This window comes from Myripristis murdjan, chromosome 17, assembly GCF_902150065.1.
Source record: "Myripristis murdjan chromosome 17, fMyrMur1.1, whole genome shotgun sequence".
Taxonomy (NCBI): Eukaryota; Metazoa; Chordata; class Actinopteri; order Holocentriformes; family Holocentridae; genus Myripristis; species Myripristis murdjan.
The window spans coordinates 33,949,029-33,965,974 of record NC_043996.1 but is presented as its reverse complement, the minus strand read 5'-3'; the positions used below and the strand labels follow the sequence as shown (position 1 = coordinate 33,965,974).

The following is a 16,946-nucleotide window of genomic DNA, read 5'->3' as shown; positions in this document are numbered from 1 at the left end:
GTCATGATACAATTTTAATTCCTGTATCAGCAGGTGGGATTCTTCTCTATCCCTGCTCTGTAAAAACGGATGTACCCAAAATCTCCTCTTTGGACGGGTAAACAGTTCAATAATGACAAGGTCCTGATCGGAGGACGAAGTTGATTCATGTTTTATTCCTGTCAGAACGCTCTCCTGCTCGCTGTGGGATTCATATTTCGCAATACGCACATTCACATCGCTGACTGGTGTGAATAGTTAAAGGCGAAATTGTCGCCAATGAGTTGTTTCCCACTTTCGTTCCACTATTTTGCCCCGTATACCGGTGTGGAACAACCTTAACTCTGAAGCTCTGTTGAGGCGGGTTGTTCTTCAGGGTTTTGGCAGCTCAGTAATGGACGTGGGTCAGTGCCTTTTCACGGGAAAACTCACGTTCAAAGGCGCTCGTACTACTGAAACTGGAGATGGGGTCGGTGTGAGATATCGAGTGTATTATTTCCTAACCTAACTCTGCTCCATAGCAGTGCGTCTGTTACCAAGCAAGTTTAGCAGAAACTTTACTGACTATCAGTGACTACAGACCGAGAGAAGAGCGAGCTGGAAAAAACCTGAAGCTGCTGAAGAGAGACGCGACGTGAGCTGTCACACCTGAGAGGGTGACAGAGAGGTGGTCACTGTGTGTGTGTGTGTGTGTGTGTGTAGGGGTTGGGCGCTGTGTGTGACTGGCCCATCACACAACGTGAACACAGTCAGCAGTTTCATTCATCACGAGCACGAATATTGACTCAGATTACTCGTATAATACTCGTACTCGTCAAAGGTGCTTTATCCGTAGTGGATACTCGTTTCAGCCGAGTATCAGGCTCAACCCTTGTAGGTCCTGAAGAAAAAGTACCAATGTACCAATATTTGTTGTCATGAGTAGTTACAACTGCCCAATGGAAATGCATCAAGAATATTACACAAAGTCATTCAAAACATTCAGTGATCTATAATTTTTTTTTTTTTTTTTTTTTTAATGCATCAGAATATGTATCAAAATATTTCTGGAGAAAAGTTGTATTAATTTTTGTGGTCGATATTCAGATTCTGTTACAAATTTTTGTTCTTTCTGTTGTCAACTATTATGCCCAATAACCTAGTGATGTCAATTCATCAACACCATGTCAATTACAAAAAGGAAGATCTTGAAAAATTCATGATTTCACTGTTGAAAACTGCAAAACACAATATATCCAAAGCTGGAGCCTCTGGCCCCGCCTACAAATGGTTAGAACAGAGCATCACATGAAACAAGTTGCTCAGAGTGAACAAGTGGTTAAAGAGCTTCATCAGTACGAGGGGAAGGACAGACTGAACAAACAAAGTAGAAAAGAAGAAAAGGGAATTTCCATAGTGGTGTTTAAAACATGAAAGACTTGGTTTTTAAGATGGTGGCTCTGAGCTTCAGTGTGTTTTCACCTTTGTTTCTGACCATACTGTCAGGTATGTCAAACAACATTTAAAGAAAAACATTCACATTCCACTGACGTTATTTTACTGCTGAAAATGTCAAGAACCAAGAAGTAACAGTTATCTCTTCCTTCAGGTGTCAGCTGTGAAGATCTCACTCCAGTCAAGAATGAAGAGTTCAGTTTAGAAGGCAGCAAAGTTACTCTGTCGTACAAATACAATAAAACTATCAGTGCTGGAGATGAATTCTACTGGTATCGTCAATATCCAGGAAAACCACCAGAATACCTCCTGATGATCACAGGCTTAAACATTAAAAAAGAAGCAGAGTCTCTCAAATCAGACTCAGGGTTTTCTACTAAACTGACTGAAGACAAGCGTGGTGTGGATCTGGAGATCTCCTCTGCTGCAGTGACAGACTCTGCTCTGTACTACTGTGCTGTGAGGCCCACAGTGACAGGAAACACACAGTCTCTGTACAAAAACCTGACGTGTCCTCACAGAGTATTTACACACTTCAGTTCCTCCTGCTATTGAACAACAGCGCCACCAAGTGGCGTTATCACATCAGCACACTGCCAAACTAAACCAGCATCACTCTGATGTGTAGTAATTACCTTGGTGCTCAGTGATAAAATATATATAATTCAGTTCAAACATGTGTTTAATTCTCATTATTTTTCTAGATGGAGGCACTTGACAGGGATGTCCTTTATCTCCACGATTATTGAGACTACAGTTGTGGATGTGATCTCGTGGTGGAGCTCATGTCATCTCCAGGATAACTCACAGTCATTTCAATGCTTGTGATGTGTCTCATTTTTCCTGTGTCTTTAATAACAAATAAAGGCAGAGGAAAAACTGAATTTTCAAAATAAAGTGTTAATGTAAACATCAGGTGGGCGAAACCTTGAGCTCTTACGCTACCTTCAGTATTTGATGGAATACATTTTTGTCTGATAAAGTTTCCTTTACTCAAGATTAGATTTTACAGAGCCCGCTGACGATGTTTTCCCTCATCAGCACAGCTTCTCCTTTCAATGAAACTTATGGATCACTTCAATTCAAATGATTCAGTCCAATCTATTTCAATAATCTTTGCCCTTGCGGGCAATTAAAGAGGCAAAGTTCAAAAAAATAAATAAATAAATAAATAAATAAACATGAGTGAGTCCATCTGTCCTCAGAGTGACATCATCATATCAAGAACTCACTGTCAGATCCCCAAATCTGACAGACCATGTGAAACATGAGGAAACAAAAAACAGTAAAGTCTCCTGTTTATGAAGTTTCAGTGAAATATTAACAGTAATGTCAGTGAACATATAATTATAGGGATGAATATTCTGACTGAATGAAAATGGCAGAGTAATCTGGTGGAGGTAGCAGTGAAAGAGATTCTCCCATAACTGAAAGGTCAGAGGTTTAAAGCCCTCATGAACTTCTCTGGAGAAGAACCAAGGTGAAATATCCACCCATCCACTTTCAACAGCCACTGATTACAATTTAAACAAGACTTCATCAACAAATGATGAAGGTGAAGGACCAATGACGTGAAGGCCCAGATCCATCAGAGCTTCAATGCTCTTCCTCTCTCTCCTCCCCTCTCACTGCAGACATGAAACACTGGCTGACAAACATCCTGATTCTGACTCTCTGGAAAGGTAAGTTGAAACCTGAGCATTTCTTCTTCTTTCATTATTCATCCTCATTCATTCATTTCTTGCTCTGCATGCTCTGTTCTTCCCCAGAGTGTAAAGGAGAAGACAGAGTGATCCAGCATGGAGGAGATGTTATTGCTACTGAAGGAGAGACACTTACACTTGCTTGTACATTTCAGACCAGCGACAACAAAAGAGCCTATTTGTTCTGGTACAAACAAGAGGTGAATGATTTCCCCCACGTTTATGCCGCAGCGTGACACCTTTGGAACAGAATATAATGCCGAAGAGTTCCCCAAAGAGAAATTTGATGCTCAAATCAACGACACATCAGTTCCTCTGAGGATCCAGAAGCTGCAGCTGTCAGACTCTGCTCTGTACTACTGTGCTGTGAGGCCCACAGTGACAGGAAACACACAGTCTCTGTACAAAAACCTCTGGAGAAGTTTAAAAACGCCCATGACAGCAGCAATGGCATTTGAAGGGGAGGAACCATCAGGAAACACAAGGGGCTGAATAGTGAGAGGAAGCTACAGAAAGACCAGGGAACTAGCAGCTCTTCATTTTACACTTTGTTCTTCTGGAAAACCAATAAAGGATCAATAAATTGGACCCTACTCACAGGCTAATGATTGATTTATTGATTTATTGTTGTAAGAGGCAAAACCAAAGCAGGGAAACATGACGTGCTGTTGAGATGATGGGAGGGACAGACTGAAGGAGGAGCCAAACTGTCAGTGAAGAAGAGAAATGCTGAAGAAGAAGAGGAACCCATTTCCTCACTCAAATCACAGATTTCTCTCTTCAAGATGGAGTCACTGCACATTTGTGTACTGACTCATTTGTTTCTGACCATACTAACAGGTACATGACACAGGAACATTTTGAACTCCATTCAGTCAGTGATGAAATCCTTTACAGCATCAAGTAACACAGTTATCTCTTCCTTTAGGTGTCAGCTGTGAGGAACTCACTCCAGTCGAGAATGAAGAGTTCAGTTTGGAAGGCAGCAAAGTTACTCTGTCATACAAATACCACAAAGAAGCTACTGCCAGTGATTATTTCTTCTGGTATCGACAATATCCAGGAAAACCACCAGAATTCCTCCTGAGGATCATGGGACATCAAAAGTCAGCAGAGTCTCTCAAATCAGACCCAAGGATTTCTACTAAACTGTCTGAAGACAAGCGTGGTGTGGATCTGGAGATCTCCTCTGCTGCAGTGACAGACTCTGCTCTGTACTACTGTGCTGTGCAGCCCACAGTGACAGGAAACACACAGTCTCTGTACAAAAACCTCTGGAGAAGTTTAAAAACGCCCATGACAGCAGCAATGGCATTTGAAGGGGAGGAACCATCAGGAAACACAAGGGGCTGAATAGTGACAGGAAGCTACAGAAACACCAGGGAACTAGCAGCTCTTCATTTTACACTTTGTTCTTCTTTCATTCAACATGTTATCATTTTACTTTCTGTTACTGGTGTGTATTATTAAAGGTAAGACACACTTCAAATCAATGGTAAACTTCAAAATGGTATACAAAAAATGTCAGATGAAACTAATTCTTCATGAGTGCCCAGAGGAAAAGAAAATCAGAAAGGAGCTCTCAGAAATGTTTCATTTATTTCTCCTAGACAACTATGAGATCTGTGTGAAACCCAAGTGAGACTATAGCTTATTTCTCCTGCTTCTCATTTTTTTCTCCAGAGCAAAAAGATGGACAAATGCTCAAATTAGACTCCTTTTAAGTTTCAAAAGAGATCTCAACAAGTTCTATAATAATTCTCAGATTTTCTCCACTTTTGCATCTGTGCTTAGTGGTCACATTTCCATTTCCATTTGTAAGAAAAATGTAAACTAGGCTACACAACAGAAAAACCCAACAAAAAAACTCAGCAAGCAAATCAATTTCTTCCATAATGTCTCCAGAAACTAATGTTTGTAAATAATAGCCTACTGGCTGAAGGTTTAATGGTTGACGCTTGTCACTTGTCAGTCTGTAGCAGCCTGGTTAACTGACATTCTAACGGACCAATCACGAAGGAGATCATATTTAGGCCCGCCTCCGCGGCCCCGTTCTAATTGGCCAGCACCAGATGTCAAACCGGGCTGAAATCTTTCACGGTTGGTTCCCAGAACCAAGCGGGCTGCTGGAGTGGGAATGAATGCGGAACCGTGAATTTCACGGCACGGTGCGGCGCGGCACGGTACTATAGTGGAAAAAACGCTATAAGGGACAAGGGGAGCAAATCCATGTCGATAAAATGCCCACCACAGCATAGCAGAGCCAGCAGACCCCCTCACTTTAGGGGTGCAGCATTCAGACCTGTACCGTTATCTTGGTACATGCTACACATGACCTCGCCCACTTGTGGAGAATATGGAGAGGGATGACTCCTCTGACCACATCACTTCTTTCAACATATCTGTAGACCAGTGCCGATGGTTTTCGCACCACTGAACTCTCAAATGTGCATTTGTCTTTGTAATGAGTGTTAATGCACTGCTGCCCCACTATAATATCCCTCTCCATGTACAGATCTTTTGTGAGAATGGTGTTCATCCATCCTGTTCAAAAACTCAAAAAGCACACTTAAACAGTTCTCGTGGTTTGTGGTGCCCAAAACCTTGCTAAGACACTTAATGTTGTTTTTCCTTTAATTTGTTTCCCATCTGTATGTGTGTTTAATCTAATGCCCCTGTGATCTTGAAAAATACTACAGCATCAGAACACATCAAACTAAAATAAGGTTGTGTAATTAAGACTTGCCCCCACTATAACACCAAACTCATACAGCTTGACTGGTGTTGGAGCTGGAGCTGCTGGGACAGTGAAACTAGGGATGACAGAAAAGGCACATTAAAAAAGTTAAATTTCATTTACATAGCTATTCGAATCCAGTTGATTTTACTACACTTTGCATATTCTGGTACACATTATATGATATAAAGTTTTCTCCTGAAAGAACATCAAATCAAAGTTTTCCCCATTAAAAAGTTGATTAAGATTCCGATGAAGCATCATTATAATCATAATAAATCACAGATCACAGGTGTAATATTTATGATAATTGCTGGTTTTCACACTTTAAAATTGGAAAGTAGATAGATAGATAGATAGATAGATAGATAGATAGATAGATAGATAGATATAGAAATGTCAGTACCTGATAACACATTTGATAATGTGATTAGTGAATAAAACATTTTGATGAACCCAATTGTAAAAAGCACTGAAAAGAAGTTACTTAAATAACACCTTTAACATCATTTGTTAGCTGTTAATATTTTTATTTCAATAAAATTTTTATTATTGGGGTATTTAGATAACATATTTTCAGTGATTCAAATGTAACCGGTTGGATGCGACTCTGCGTTGTAGGAAGGGTCTGAGACGATTACACCTTTGGAGGCAGTCTCCGTTTATTTCACACCTGACAAAAGGCATATAAAAAATATTTCCCTCCAGTCAGCTCCCCCAAAACACTGCGCCCCTCTCCCATGGAGATCAATAACAAAAGGGCAAGGCAAAATGACACAAAATTAAAGATGGAACATATCGTACCTGACAAAAGGCATATAAAAAATATTTCCCTCCAGTCAGCTCCCCCAAAACACTGCGCCCCTAAAAATTAAATGATTAATAAATATGTTAAAACACATAGCAAGCACCTCACAGCTAGCTATTAAACATATAAACACAAAACAATCAATGATGCTAACTCGCATAAACTTCCTAGCTACAAGACCGCTTACCTCTCCCATGGAGATCAATAACAAAAGGGGCGGTAAGGGCGCGAAAAACACAATATATAGGGGCGGTGCCACACAATATAAGAACGTTGGGGGTACAGACACAAATTTATGTTCCGGTCCCTATGAACTGACTCGGAGGCCCAACCTGTCAGGTACTAAATGAATAAAAATAAAATAAATGTAAAAAAACAGTACACAGATTTTGTGTAATTATAACAATAATAACAATAACTACTGTACATAATATTTTATACATATACATATTTCTGCTGCACGATTGACCCTGTTACACAAAGACCTCTTAGTAGAAGAATTTTTCCCATTTCCCAGTACAACCGAATGCAGCATCAGTACTCTACGCTACTATCACAAAAAGTGAATTAATTCATCTTTGGTCAAAGAAATTTTAGGTTAAATAGCTTTATTCGCGTACCCAATACGGAAGCAGCTTAAATTTGCGCACAAAGATCTGAATTGTGAACCCGCTGGATGATGTGGGCACAACAGCAGCGTTAGAAAATCTCATTGGACAACACCGCCATCCATCACACGCTGCGCTGTGGATTGGTTAATGTGTCAGGTGGGTTGACGGTTGTTGCTCGCTTTGGAACCGCGTCCGTGAAGGCAGCAAGGAGAAATGGAAGAAAAGGTTGCTGTAGGTCCTCGAAAAAGAAGGTAAGCAAAATCTTTGTTATGCTTGTTTGTTTGCAATTTGAGTCGATAGTGTATCATTTAAAAAGTCGGTATTTATGTTGGTTCTGTTACTTTTTGAAAAATCCGGTCTGCGTATGCGGCAGATGCTAACGTTAGCTAACCTAGGCCGCGCCCACTCTTGGCTACAAACTTCATCAATGTTAATGCTAGCTACTGCAGCAAGGCCAAATTATGGGAGGATCACCTTAATTTTCGTGAGTTGCTTGACGTTAATTTCTTTATTTGCACCGTCATCATCAACTGAAATTAATCATCATCAAACAATCATCAGGGCTACAGACTAACCAAAAGGCATGTCGTCCTCCCGGGGACAGAAAAAAATGTTCTCTTAGTTATAAAATGACAGTTGCGCATCGATTGCAGCTAAAATCTGTGTTTTTCACAGCATGGACTGATTACAAGTGAGTGTTGCTGTTAACTGTTACTAAACACTGGCTGCCCCGTCTGTGACTGAGGGGAGGGACCCGCAGGGGTGAGAGCATTCCGGCGCTATGTCGGAGCTCCGGTGTACCGGCGTGACTGCGGGGGGAACAAATTTGGGTTCGCCCAGATTTATCTATCTGACATTTCTCTGGATCCAATAGAAGTTCGTTCTCAACCACTCTAACTAGGCCTACTAGCCAATCAGAAGTAGGACAAGGGCGGGACTTGGTTGTTTACAATCAGGCGCTCCGTGTGCCGTCGGAAGTGAGTCTCGTTAGCCTTCAGTGACGCACTGCAACCCACAGGATGGACCGCAGGTTCATGAAGCCCGGGGAAGACAGCAAAGACGTCTCTTAAACCAATTATGTCGGCGCCGACAGGATTCGGTATGCCTACTTTACATATCGAAATCCCCTAGACCGTTTATGATATACAGAAACTTTAAAAAACGTCGGGAATCGGAGAAACGGCGCTTTGCGCCTATGTACAGTGCCATTACGGTAACTCTGTAGGACTACTGACACTTCGACCGTCCAATCACAGAAGAGTCCCCGGTGTGTCACATGTTTGTAATATGAGCTTCTCATACCGTAACTCATGAACCAATGGTGCGATCGAAAAAAATCAGACGGTTTCTGAAAGCAGAGAACCGGAGCTTTTCCGATGGTGTGCAAAAGCGAGTGTAATTGCAGGGTTAAGAATAGGGTTTGGATAGAGGAGAATGGGAGCAATGTGGCAGTAGATAGTTACAAGTTAGGTATTAGGGTTATTTTCAAATAATGTATATATGTTATATGATGAAATTTGCTGCACACTCATATAATGTGTAATGTGATAATGTGTTCTCCCCTCTTTGTTCCATACCCTACTGTTTGTCTTTCTATGAAATTACCTAAGAACCACTTAAAAATACAAATAAAATGTGTTGTGCTTTTACATATTTCACAGAATGGAATGCCCAGCAGGAGAATTTTAAAAAGAGATGCCCAAAAGACTGCGCTACCCCCCCAAGAAGATAAAGTTTTATGAACCAGACCCTGGCTCACCTAAAGATAATGAAGATGGTAACAGAAACATTGTTCTTTTACTGCACAGCATTTTTATTTTATGTGTGTTTTGTTTATTTTATTTCGTTTTTCCAATTAATTCACTTTTATTTTTTATTTTTGGTTAATATGATAACCAAAATCTTACACAGTGCCTAGTCTCTTATTTCATATTGTGCAGCTCCAGCCACAAATGTTGATTTATAGATATTGGTAACAAATTTAGGTCAAGAGAAGTAACAATAATTATCATCTCTGTGCGTGTGCGTGTGCGTGTGCGTGTGTGTGTGTGTGTGTGTGTGTGTGTGTGCGTGTGCGTGTACGTGTGTGTGTTAGTGTAAGAGAGAAAATTGTGACCAAGCAGCCCTGTTGACCAAATTATCTTAACTGCTATTACAATTAGGGATGTGCTTGATTAATTGATCTATAATTGATTTCAAATTGATCTCTCCATGTGTGCGTCATGTACTGTGATCAGTTCGCTCTACCTATTCTTGGAGAAATTGGGTTAGTTGCAGTTGCTCAAATTCAACACCAGTTGCTGAAGTCCAGCACCAGGATAAAACATTAAAACAAGCTAAGTGCAAAGACTAGACATTGACACTGTATGTAAGGGGAATTCATATCTAATTTGTGCTTTCTTTTATTCGTGCAGCTTACATCATGCGCTGTGGTGCGCTCGATGGATGGACAGCAGTGGAGAAAACCAAACTCAAAAAAGCCTTGATAAACAAATGCCGCATGAGGGCATTTTAAAGACTTTTTCTAGTATAGATGTTTTTTTCTTCTGTGATTTTATTGTTTTAGGAGTGTTTAAAAAGCATTTTTAGGAAAACTTCATGGTCGAAACGTTGGGCTTAAAAGTTAAAAGTTTTGCAAGAATTGTTGACTTTTGCAAGAGATGTAGAATGTTCTGCTGGTTTTGTGAGCTTTTGTGGTTATTGTGTAAAGTCTTGTGAAAGCAGCCTTTAATATAGTGCCCAAGCATTCAGAAAAAAAGCCCAACAACAATAAACAACAATAATTTGTTTCAGCATTTGTAAAAGTGTCCTTGTTTTTTGTTTTTTCGTTTTTGGTTATTACTGTGTGTGTGATCATACATACTATGTATGTATGTATGTATGTATGTATTATAAAATCTCCATACTAGCTTTTGTATTGCTCAGTATTGCCTACTAGCTTTAGTGTTGCCTGTCACCCTTAAGTCTCAAATATGACTCCTGTTGCTCACTGTCCTGTCTCACCTATTTCTCCTAGTGAATTTTAGGAGAAACATATAAGACAAAAATAGAGTCTAAAATGAAACTAAATCGAGTTTAGCAAGGTGTCTCCTTTAAGTCTCAAATATGACTCCTGTTGCTCACTGTCCTGTCTCACCTATTTCTCCTAGTGAATTTTAGGAGAAACATATAAGACAAAAATAGAGCCTAAAATGAAACTAAATTGAGTTTAGCAAGGTGTCTCCTTTAAGTCTCAAATATGACTCCTGTTGCTCACTGTCCTGTCTCACCTATTTCTCCTAGTGAATTTTAGGAGAAACATATAAGACAAAATAGAATCTAAAATGAAACCAAAATGAGGCTGAAATAAGAATCTCAGTTTTGTCTCCGGAGCTGTAGAAAAGCAAGCTTTGAGCAGTAAAATTTTCCTCTGGGAAGTCACACATCAGAACAGATGATGGAATCAACATTTCTGTCAATCCTTCCTGTTCATCATTCATACTGGAGCATACTGACTTCATGATGATCATCTGCTCCATCATTTTATTGTGTGAGCTGTGTGGTGAAAATTTATTGACAAAAAACAAACAACAGTAAACAAAGGCTGTGATTGTAGTTTTAGTGTTTCAGGCTAAATGTGTCTTTCTAATTTTGATCAGTGATTAACAGAATGATGTTAGTGAAAACACAATACTCAAAGAAACCACTTAAAAAGTTTTAACAAATGTGGTCTTTTTTTCTATTTCAATTTATTTATTTTTTAACTCATCACATTATCATACTTGTACGTTTTTTGTTGTTGCTGTTGCCTATTTTATTATTTTAGGCCAAAGAAATCATTGCAATTCCATTCCTGGTTGTTAAACTCAAAATAAATCAAACACTTGACTCCATGTTATGGACCACCATTTGATCCTTCTTTTTTGCCAGGTGCCTTACACCAACTTCAAGTCACAACTGAAATTTTGTCACATGTCAAACAAAATGATATCCTGTATTCATCACTTTACTGATGCCACAGTTAGAAATGAGCCAGGGTTTATTGTGCAGAGCCAGGGAGAGGCAGCATCACACAACAGGTTTCCTCTTGGAGATTTAGAAGTGCAGTCTGTTCACTGTGATCTCTGTCCTTACTGAGCATGCTCAGTAGGACAAGGACCAATGAGAGCAGTTTCTAACTCACTGAGACTTCATATCAACCATGGAGCCACAGTGGACCAGCAGAGTTTTACCTGTCCTCTTTACTGCAGTATTTGTTGGTCAACAGATTTTCTCATCATCTTCATTATAGCCCTGGCACAAAGTAGGTAATTCTGCAGTTCACATTTTGCTTTGACTGTGGCGCCTCCTACTGGTTTCATCTAAAAAACCTACAGATGCACTGTGATGGAAAACCTGTCAAGAGGAGGAGCACAGTCATGAACACATGATGAAGAGACTTTTGTGTCAGTCCCATCCAGTAAAATTATTCCTGCTCAACATCACTGAGTCAGCAATGTTGACTCTCTGGTCACTGATCTCATTCTGCATGTTATGGGGTAAGAACATATTCCACCACATTCACATATTTGGTTTGTTAACTTGTTGGAAAACATCTTGCACCACCTTTAAACCAGATTTCCACCAGACCACATGAACATCTTATGAACTAACATTATTGCAAAGTTTTACAAAAACAAATTTTCAAAACAAAGTTGCTGGCATACAGAATGAGTTGATGTAACTCGTAAAAGACTTTTAGATTCAAGATGATTGAATTCCCTCAAACGTTTCATTCCAGGTCAAAGTGTTGGAGACACCATCACACCAGAGAAGGATGCTGAACAAGCCGCTGAGGGCAGTAAAGTGAAGCTCTCCTGCAGATACAGCAGCTCTCGAGTTTACAGTCTGTTATGGTACCGCCAGTATCCTGGATCAGCTCCCCAGTTCCTCATACTGGAAAACTCAGGAGTCGTAAATAATCCCATACCAGGACTGAGCATCCAACACGTCAAAGAGCAGAGTCGTGTGGATCTGGAGATCTCCTCAGCTGAAGTGACAGATTCTGCTCTGTACTACTGTGCTGTGAAGCCCACAGTGACAGGAAACACACAGTCTCTGTACAAAAACCTCTGGAGAACTTTAAAAACGCCCATGACAGCAGCAATGGCATTTGAAGGGGAGGAACCATCAGGAAACACAAGGGGCTGAATAGTGAGAGGAAGCTACAGAAAGACCAGGGAACTAGCAGCTCTTCATTTTACACTTTGTTCTTCTGTCATTCAACATGTTATTTTATTTTCTGTTGCTCTTGTGTATTGTTGAAGGTAAGACATGTATGATGTAAATTCTGTCTGAAACAAATATGAATTAATAAACAATTTTGCCTCAATGTATTAAAAAACATTAAACCCAGAACACAAGAAATTATGCATTATGATAAATCTATTTTTGACAGATGTTCACTGTGGAGATCTCACTCCTGTCAAGAATGAAGAGTCCAGTTTGGAAGGCAGCAACGTTACTCTGTCATATAAATATTCAGAGAAAGCAACTGGTGGCGATTACTTCTTCTGGTATCGTCAAGATCCAGGAAAACCACCAGAGTTCCTCTTCTTCCACTTGGGCACAGGTTCAGGAGCAAGAAAAGCTGATCCAAACTCTGGACTTTATATTAAAGTGAATGAAGAGAAAACCCAAATGGATCTGGAGATCTCCTCTGCTGCAGTGACACACTCTGCTCTGTACTACTGTGCTGTGAAGCCCACAGTGACAGGAAACACACAGTCTCTGTACAAAAACCTGTTGTGTCCTGACAGAGTATTGTGATGTGAATAGTGGGCTGAACTGTTGAACTTGCCCACTGTTGGGCTGACGGGGAGCCTAATGAACTGATGAACATCAGCTGTGGCTGATTGCACAGCCGGTGGGACTCTGGGACTGAAAAGCGGAGAGCTGGGCATTGTGTGTGTGTCTGGGGAGCGTGTTGTGTGCGGTGTGGCTGCGTTCACTCCGGGAGCGGGTGGGTGTCGTTCGCAGCTGTTTAGGGCGGCCGGCGACGAAGACAGATACGGTAGCGGGGTTAGACCGTTCCAGCGTTAGGAGGGGAGGCCTGCTGCCTCCTGTAGTTAGTTAGGGCTGGGGCTGTAGGAGCGCGGCCACCTTCGCTCTCCAGCTTCGCTGCCGCCTCCAGCACGCCGCTGTTGGCGGACCCTGCCGGTCACCAGTTGCGCCGTCTGACGAAGCCGTGGTCCCCCGGGGAGTTGGACGGTGCCACAAGCCTAGACCCCGGGGGGGGGGGGGGTCTCGTCGGCCACGAAGCTGAGTAGCCTACTCATTTTAACTTGTATTTGTAATGTATGTGTGTTTTATTAGTGTGGGGATTGGAAAGGAGTTTTGGGGGGGGGTTGAGCTAGTTCTGGGTCGGGGTCCCGTAATTGGATGCACTCTTATTCACGTCATTTAGAAGTGCAGTTGCCTAGTTTGTAGTGTGACGGGTTTTCATGCATCTCCAGCAGTTTGTAGTGTGACGGGTTTTCATGCATCTCCAGCAGTTTGTAGTGTGACGGGTTTTCATGCATCTCCAGCAGTTTGTAGTGTGACGGGTTTTCATGCATCTCCAGAAGTTTGTAGTGTGTGCTCTGATGTGGTGTGTATTTCATTGATGGTGTGCACATTTTTATTGTGCAGCCAGTTTGGGTGACCCTGAAGAGTGGTAGCTCCCCCGCCTTGCTTTAACTCCAGGTGCCCCGTTCATGAATGACGGAATTTAAATAAAGATTGTCATTTTATTTGTTACTCTGTGTGGCTGTGTGTTTACTCTGGGGTTTCCGACATTTGTCCCACGTGATTCCTGGTTTTGGTCGCCTTTTAACCATCCTTGGCCCAAACACGAATTCATTACAGTATTTACACACTTCAGTTCCTCCTGCTATTGAACAACAGCGCCCTCGAGTGGCGTTATCGCATCAGCACACTGACATGTTGCACTGGCAACCTAAGACAGCATCACTTTGATGTGTAGTAATTACCTTGGTGCTCAGTGATAAAACATATATAAATCAATTTCAACATGTGTTTAATTCTCATTATTTTTCTAGATGTTTAACTTGACAGGGATGTCCTTTATCTCCACGATTATTGAGACTCCAGTTGTGGATGTGATCTAGTGGTGGAGCTCATGTCATCTCCAGGATAACTCACAGTCATTTTAATACTTGTGATGTGTCTAATTTTTTCCCGTGTCTTTAATAACAAATAAAGGCAGAGGAAAAACTGAATTTTCAAAATAAAGTGTTAATGTAAACATCAGGAAGGCGAAACCTTGCGATCTTCAACAACCTTCAATATTTGGTGGAATTTGTTTTTTTCTGATGAAGTTTCCTTGATTCAAGATTACATTTTACAAAGACTGCTGACAGCATCAGCACAGTTTCTCCTTTGAATGAAACTTATGGATCACCTAAAATCAAATCTTTAAATTCAATCTATTTCAATAATCTTTGCCCTTGGGGGCAATTATAGAGGCAAAGTTGAAAAATAAATCAATAAACATGAGTGAGTCCATCTGTCCTCAGAGTGACATCATCATATCAAGAACTCACTGCCAGATCCCCAAATCTGACAGACCATGTGAAACATGAGGAAACAAAAAACAGTAAAGTCTCCTGTTTATGAAGTTTTAGTGAACTGTTAACAGTAATGTCAGTGAACATATAATTATAGGGATGAATATTCTGAATGAATGAAAATGGCAGAGTAATCTGGTGGAGGTAGCAGTGAAAGAGATTCTCCCATAACTGAAAGGTCAGAGGTTTAAAGCCCTCATGAACTTCTCTGGAGAAGAACCAAGGTGAAATATCCACCCATCCACTTTCAACAGCCACTGATTACAATTTAAACAAGACTTCCTCAACAAATGATGAAGGTGAAGGACCAATGATGTGAAGGCCCAGATCCATCAGAGCATCAATGCTCTTCCTCTCTCTCCTCCCCTCTCACTGCAGACATGAAACACTGGCTGACAAACATCCTGATTCTGACTCTCTGGAAAGGTAACTTGAAACCTGAGCATTTCTTCTTCTTTCATTATTGATCCTCATTCATTCATTTCTTGCTCTGCATGCTCTGTTCTTCCCCAGAGTGTAAAGGAGAAGACAGAGTGATCCAGCATGGAGGAGATGTTATTGCTACTGAAGGAGAGACAATTACACTTGATTGTACATTTGAGACTACTTACAGCAACCCCTATTTGTTCTGGTACAAACAAGAGGTGAATGACTTCCCCAAGTTTATGCTGCAACGCTACACTTCTGGAACAGGAAATAATGTTGAAGAGTTCCCCAAAGAGAAATTTGATGCTCAAATCAACGACACATCAGTTCCTCTGAAGATCCAGAAGCTGCAGCCGTCAGACTCTGCTCTGTACTACTGTGCTGTGAAGCCCACAGTGACAGGAAACACACAGTCTCTGTACAAAAACCTCTGCAGAAGTTTAAAAATGCCCATGGCAGCAGCAATGGCATTTGAAGGGGAGGAACCATCAGGAAACACAAGGGGCTGAATAGTGACAGGAAGCTACAGAAACACTAGGGAACTAGCAGCTCTTCATTTTACACTTTGTTCTTCTTTCATTCAACATGTTGTCATTTTACTTTCTGTTGTTCATGTGGATCATTGAAGGTAAGCCATATTTTAAATAAACTAGTATATGTAGGTTGAAAAAAATTCCATGAACAAAACTTTATGTCTGGTTGTGTTGAAGTCGTTCAACCTAGTGTGTCAAATGTATTCTGGATTATTGATTAAATTCATTAATGTGAGTCACATCTATTTTGGCAGATGTTCACTGTCAAGATCTCACTCCAATCAACACTGAAGAGTTCAGTTTAGAAGGCAGCAAAGTTACTCTGTCATACAACTACTCCAAAGTTGCTCAAGGCGACGATTACTTCTTCTGGTATCGACAACATCCAGGAAAACCACCTGAATTCCTCCTGATGATCACAGGATTTAAAACGTCAGAAGAAATTCTCAAATCAGACCCAAGGATTTCTACTAAACTGTCTGAAGACAAGCGTGGTGTGGATCTGGAGATCTCCTCTGCTGCAGTGACACACTCTGCTCTGTACTACTGTGCTGTGAGGCCCACAGTGACAGGAAACACACAGTCTCTGTACAAAAACCTGACATCCAACAGCAGAAGCTGCACTACACTGCAAAAACAGAGCCCTAGAAGACATTTTCTTGTGTTATCAAGTTATTTCAAAATGCATTCATTCAGGATTCTTGTCTGAGTGAAACCCTCAGTTTTAAAAGGTAATCTTACTTATTTACTGATCAAATCCACCACAGAAAATGACTTGCAGAGGCGTTGCTGCTCCACAAATGAACCCAACAAGTTGTTCTGTACACATGGAGTGTCTGCTCAATCGACGATTCCTCATCACACAAACATGGTCAGTGGTACAAACTGTAGAAAATGACAATTTCTCCAAAGTCAGCCTCTTGTCTACACAAACCCAGCAGATACCAGGATGTTTCTCCTCTAAAAACATGAGTTGAACTCTTCTCCTCCACTAGAGGGCGACATGACCCAGCAGGTGTTGCTCTGTTGTTGCCCTGTTGGACCATTCTGTCATTAAAAACTGCTGCCATGAAGAGAACAACTCTCACACTGAATGCTGAACATCAGCTAGTTGCTCCTGTTGCTTTAG

At 41.0% G+C, this 16,946-nt stretch overlaps 1 gene segment (V, D, J or C); it reads left to right on the top strand.

Annotated features, from left to right (window-relative positions):
* Nucleotides 1-11,738: 11,738 nt before the first annotated feature.
* LOC115375393 (T cell receptor alpha variable 9-2-like) lies at nucleotides 11,739-12,981 on the top strand (the record flags this gene model as incomplete). The annotated part of the segment is given in 3 exon segments: nucleotides 11,739-11,789; nucleotides 12,032-12,306; nucleotides 12,838-12,981. Coding segments are annotated over 3 exon segments (462 nt in total), but the record flags the coding sequence as incomplete, so codon positions are not given.
* Nucleotides 12,982-16,946: the final 3,965 nt, after the last annotated feature.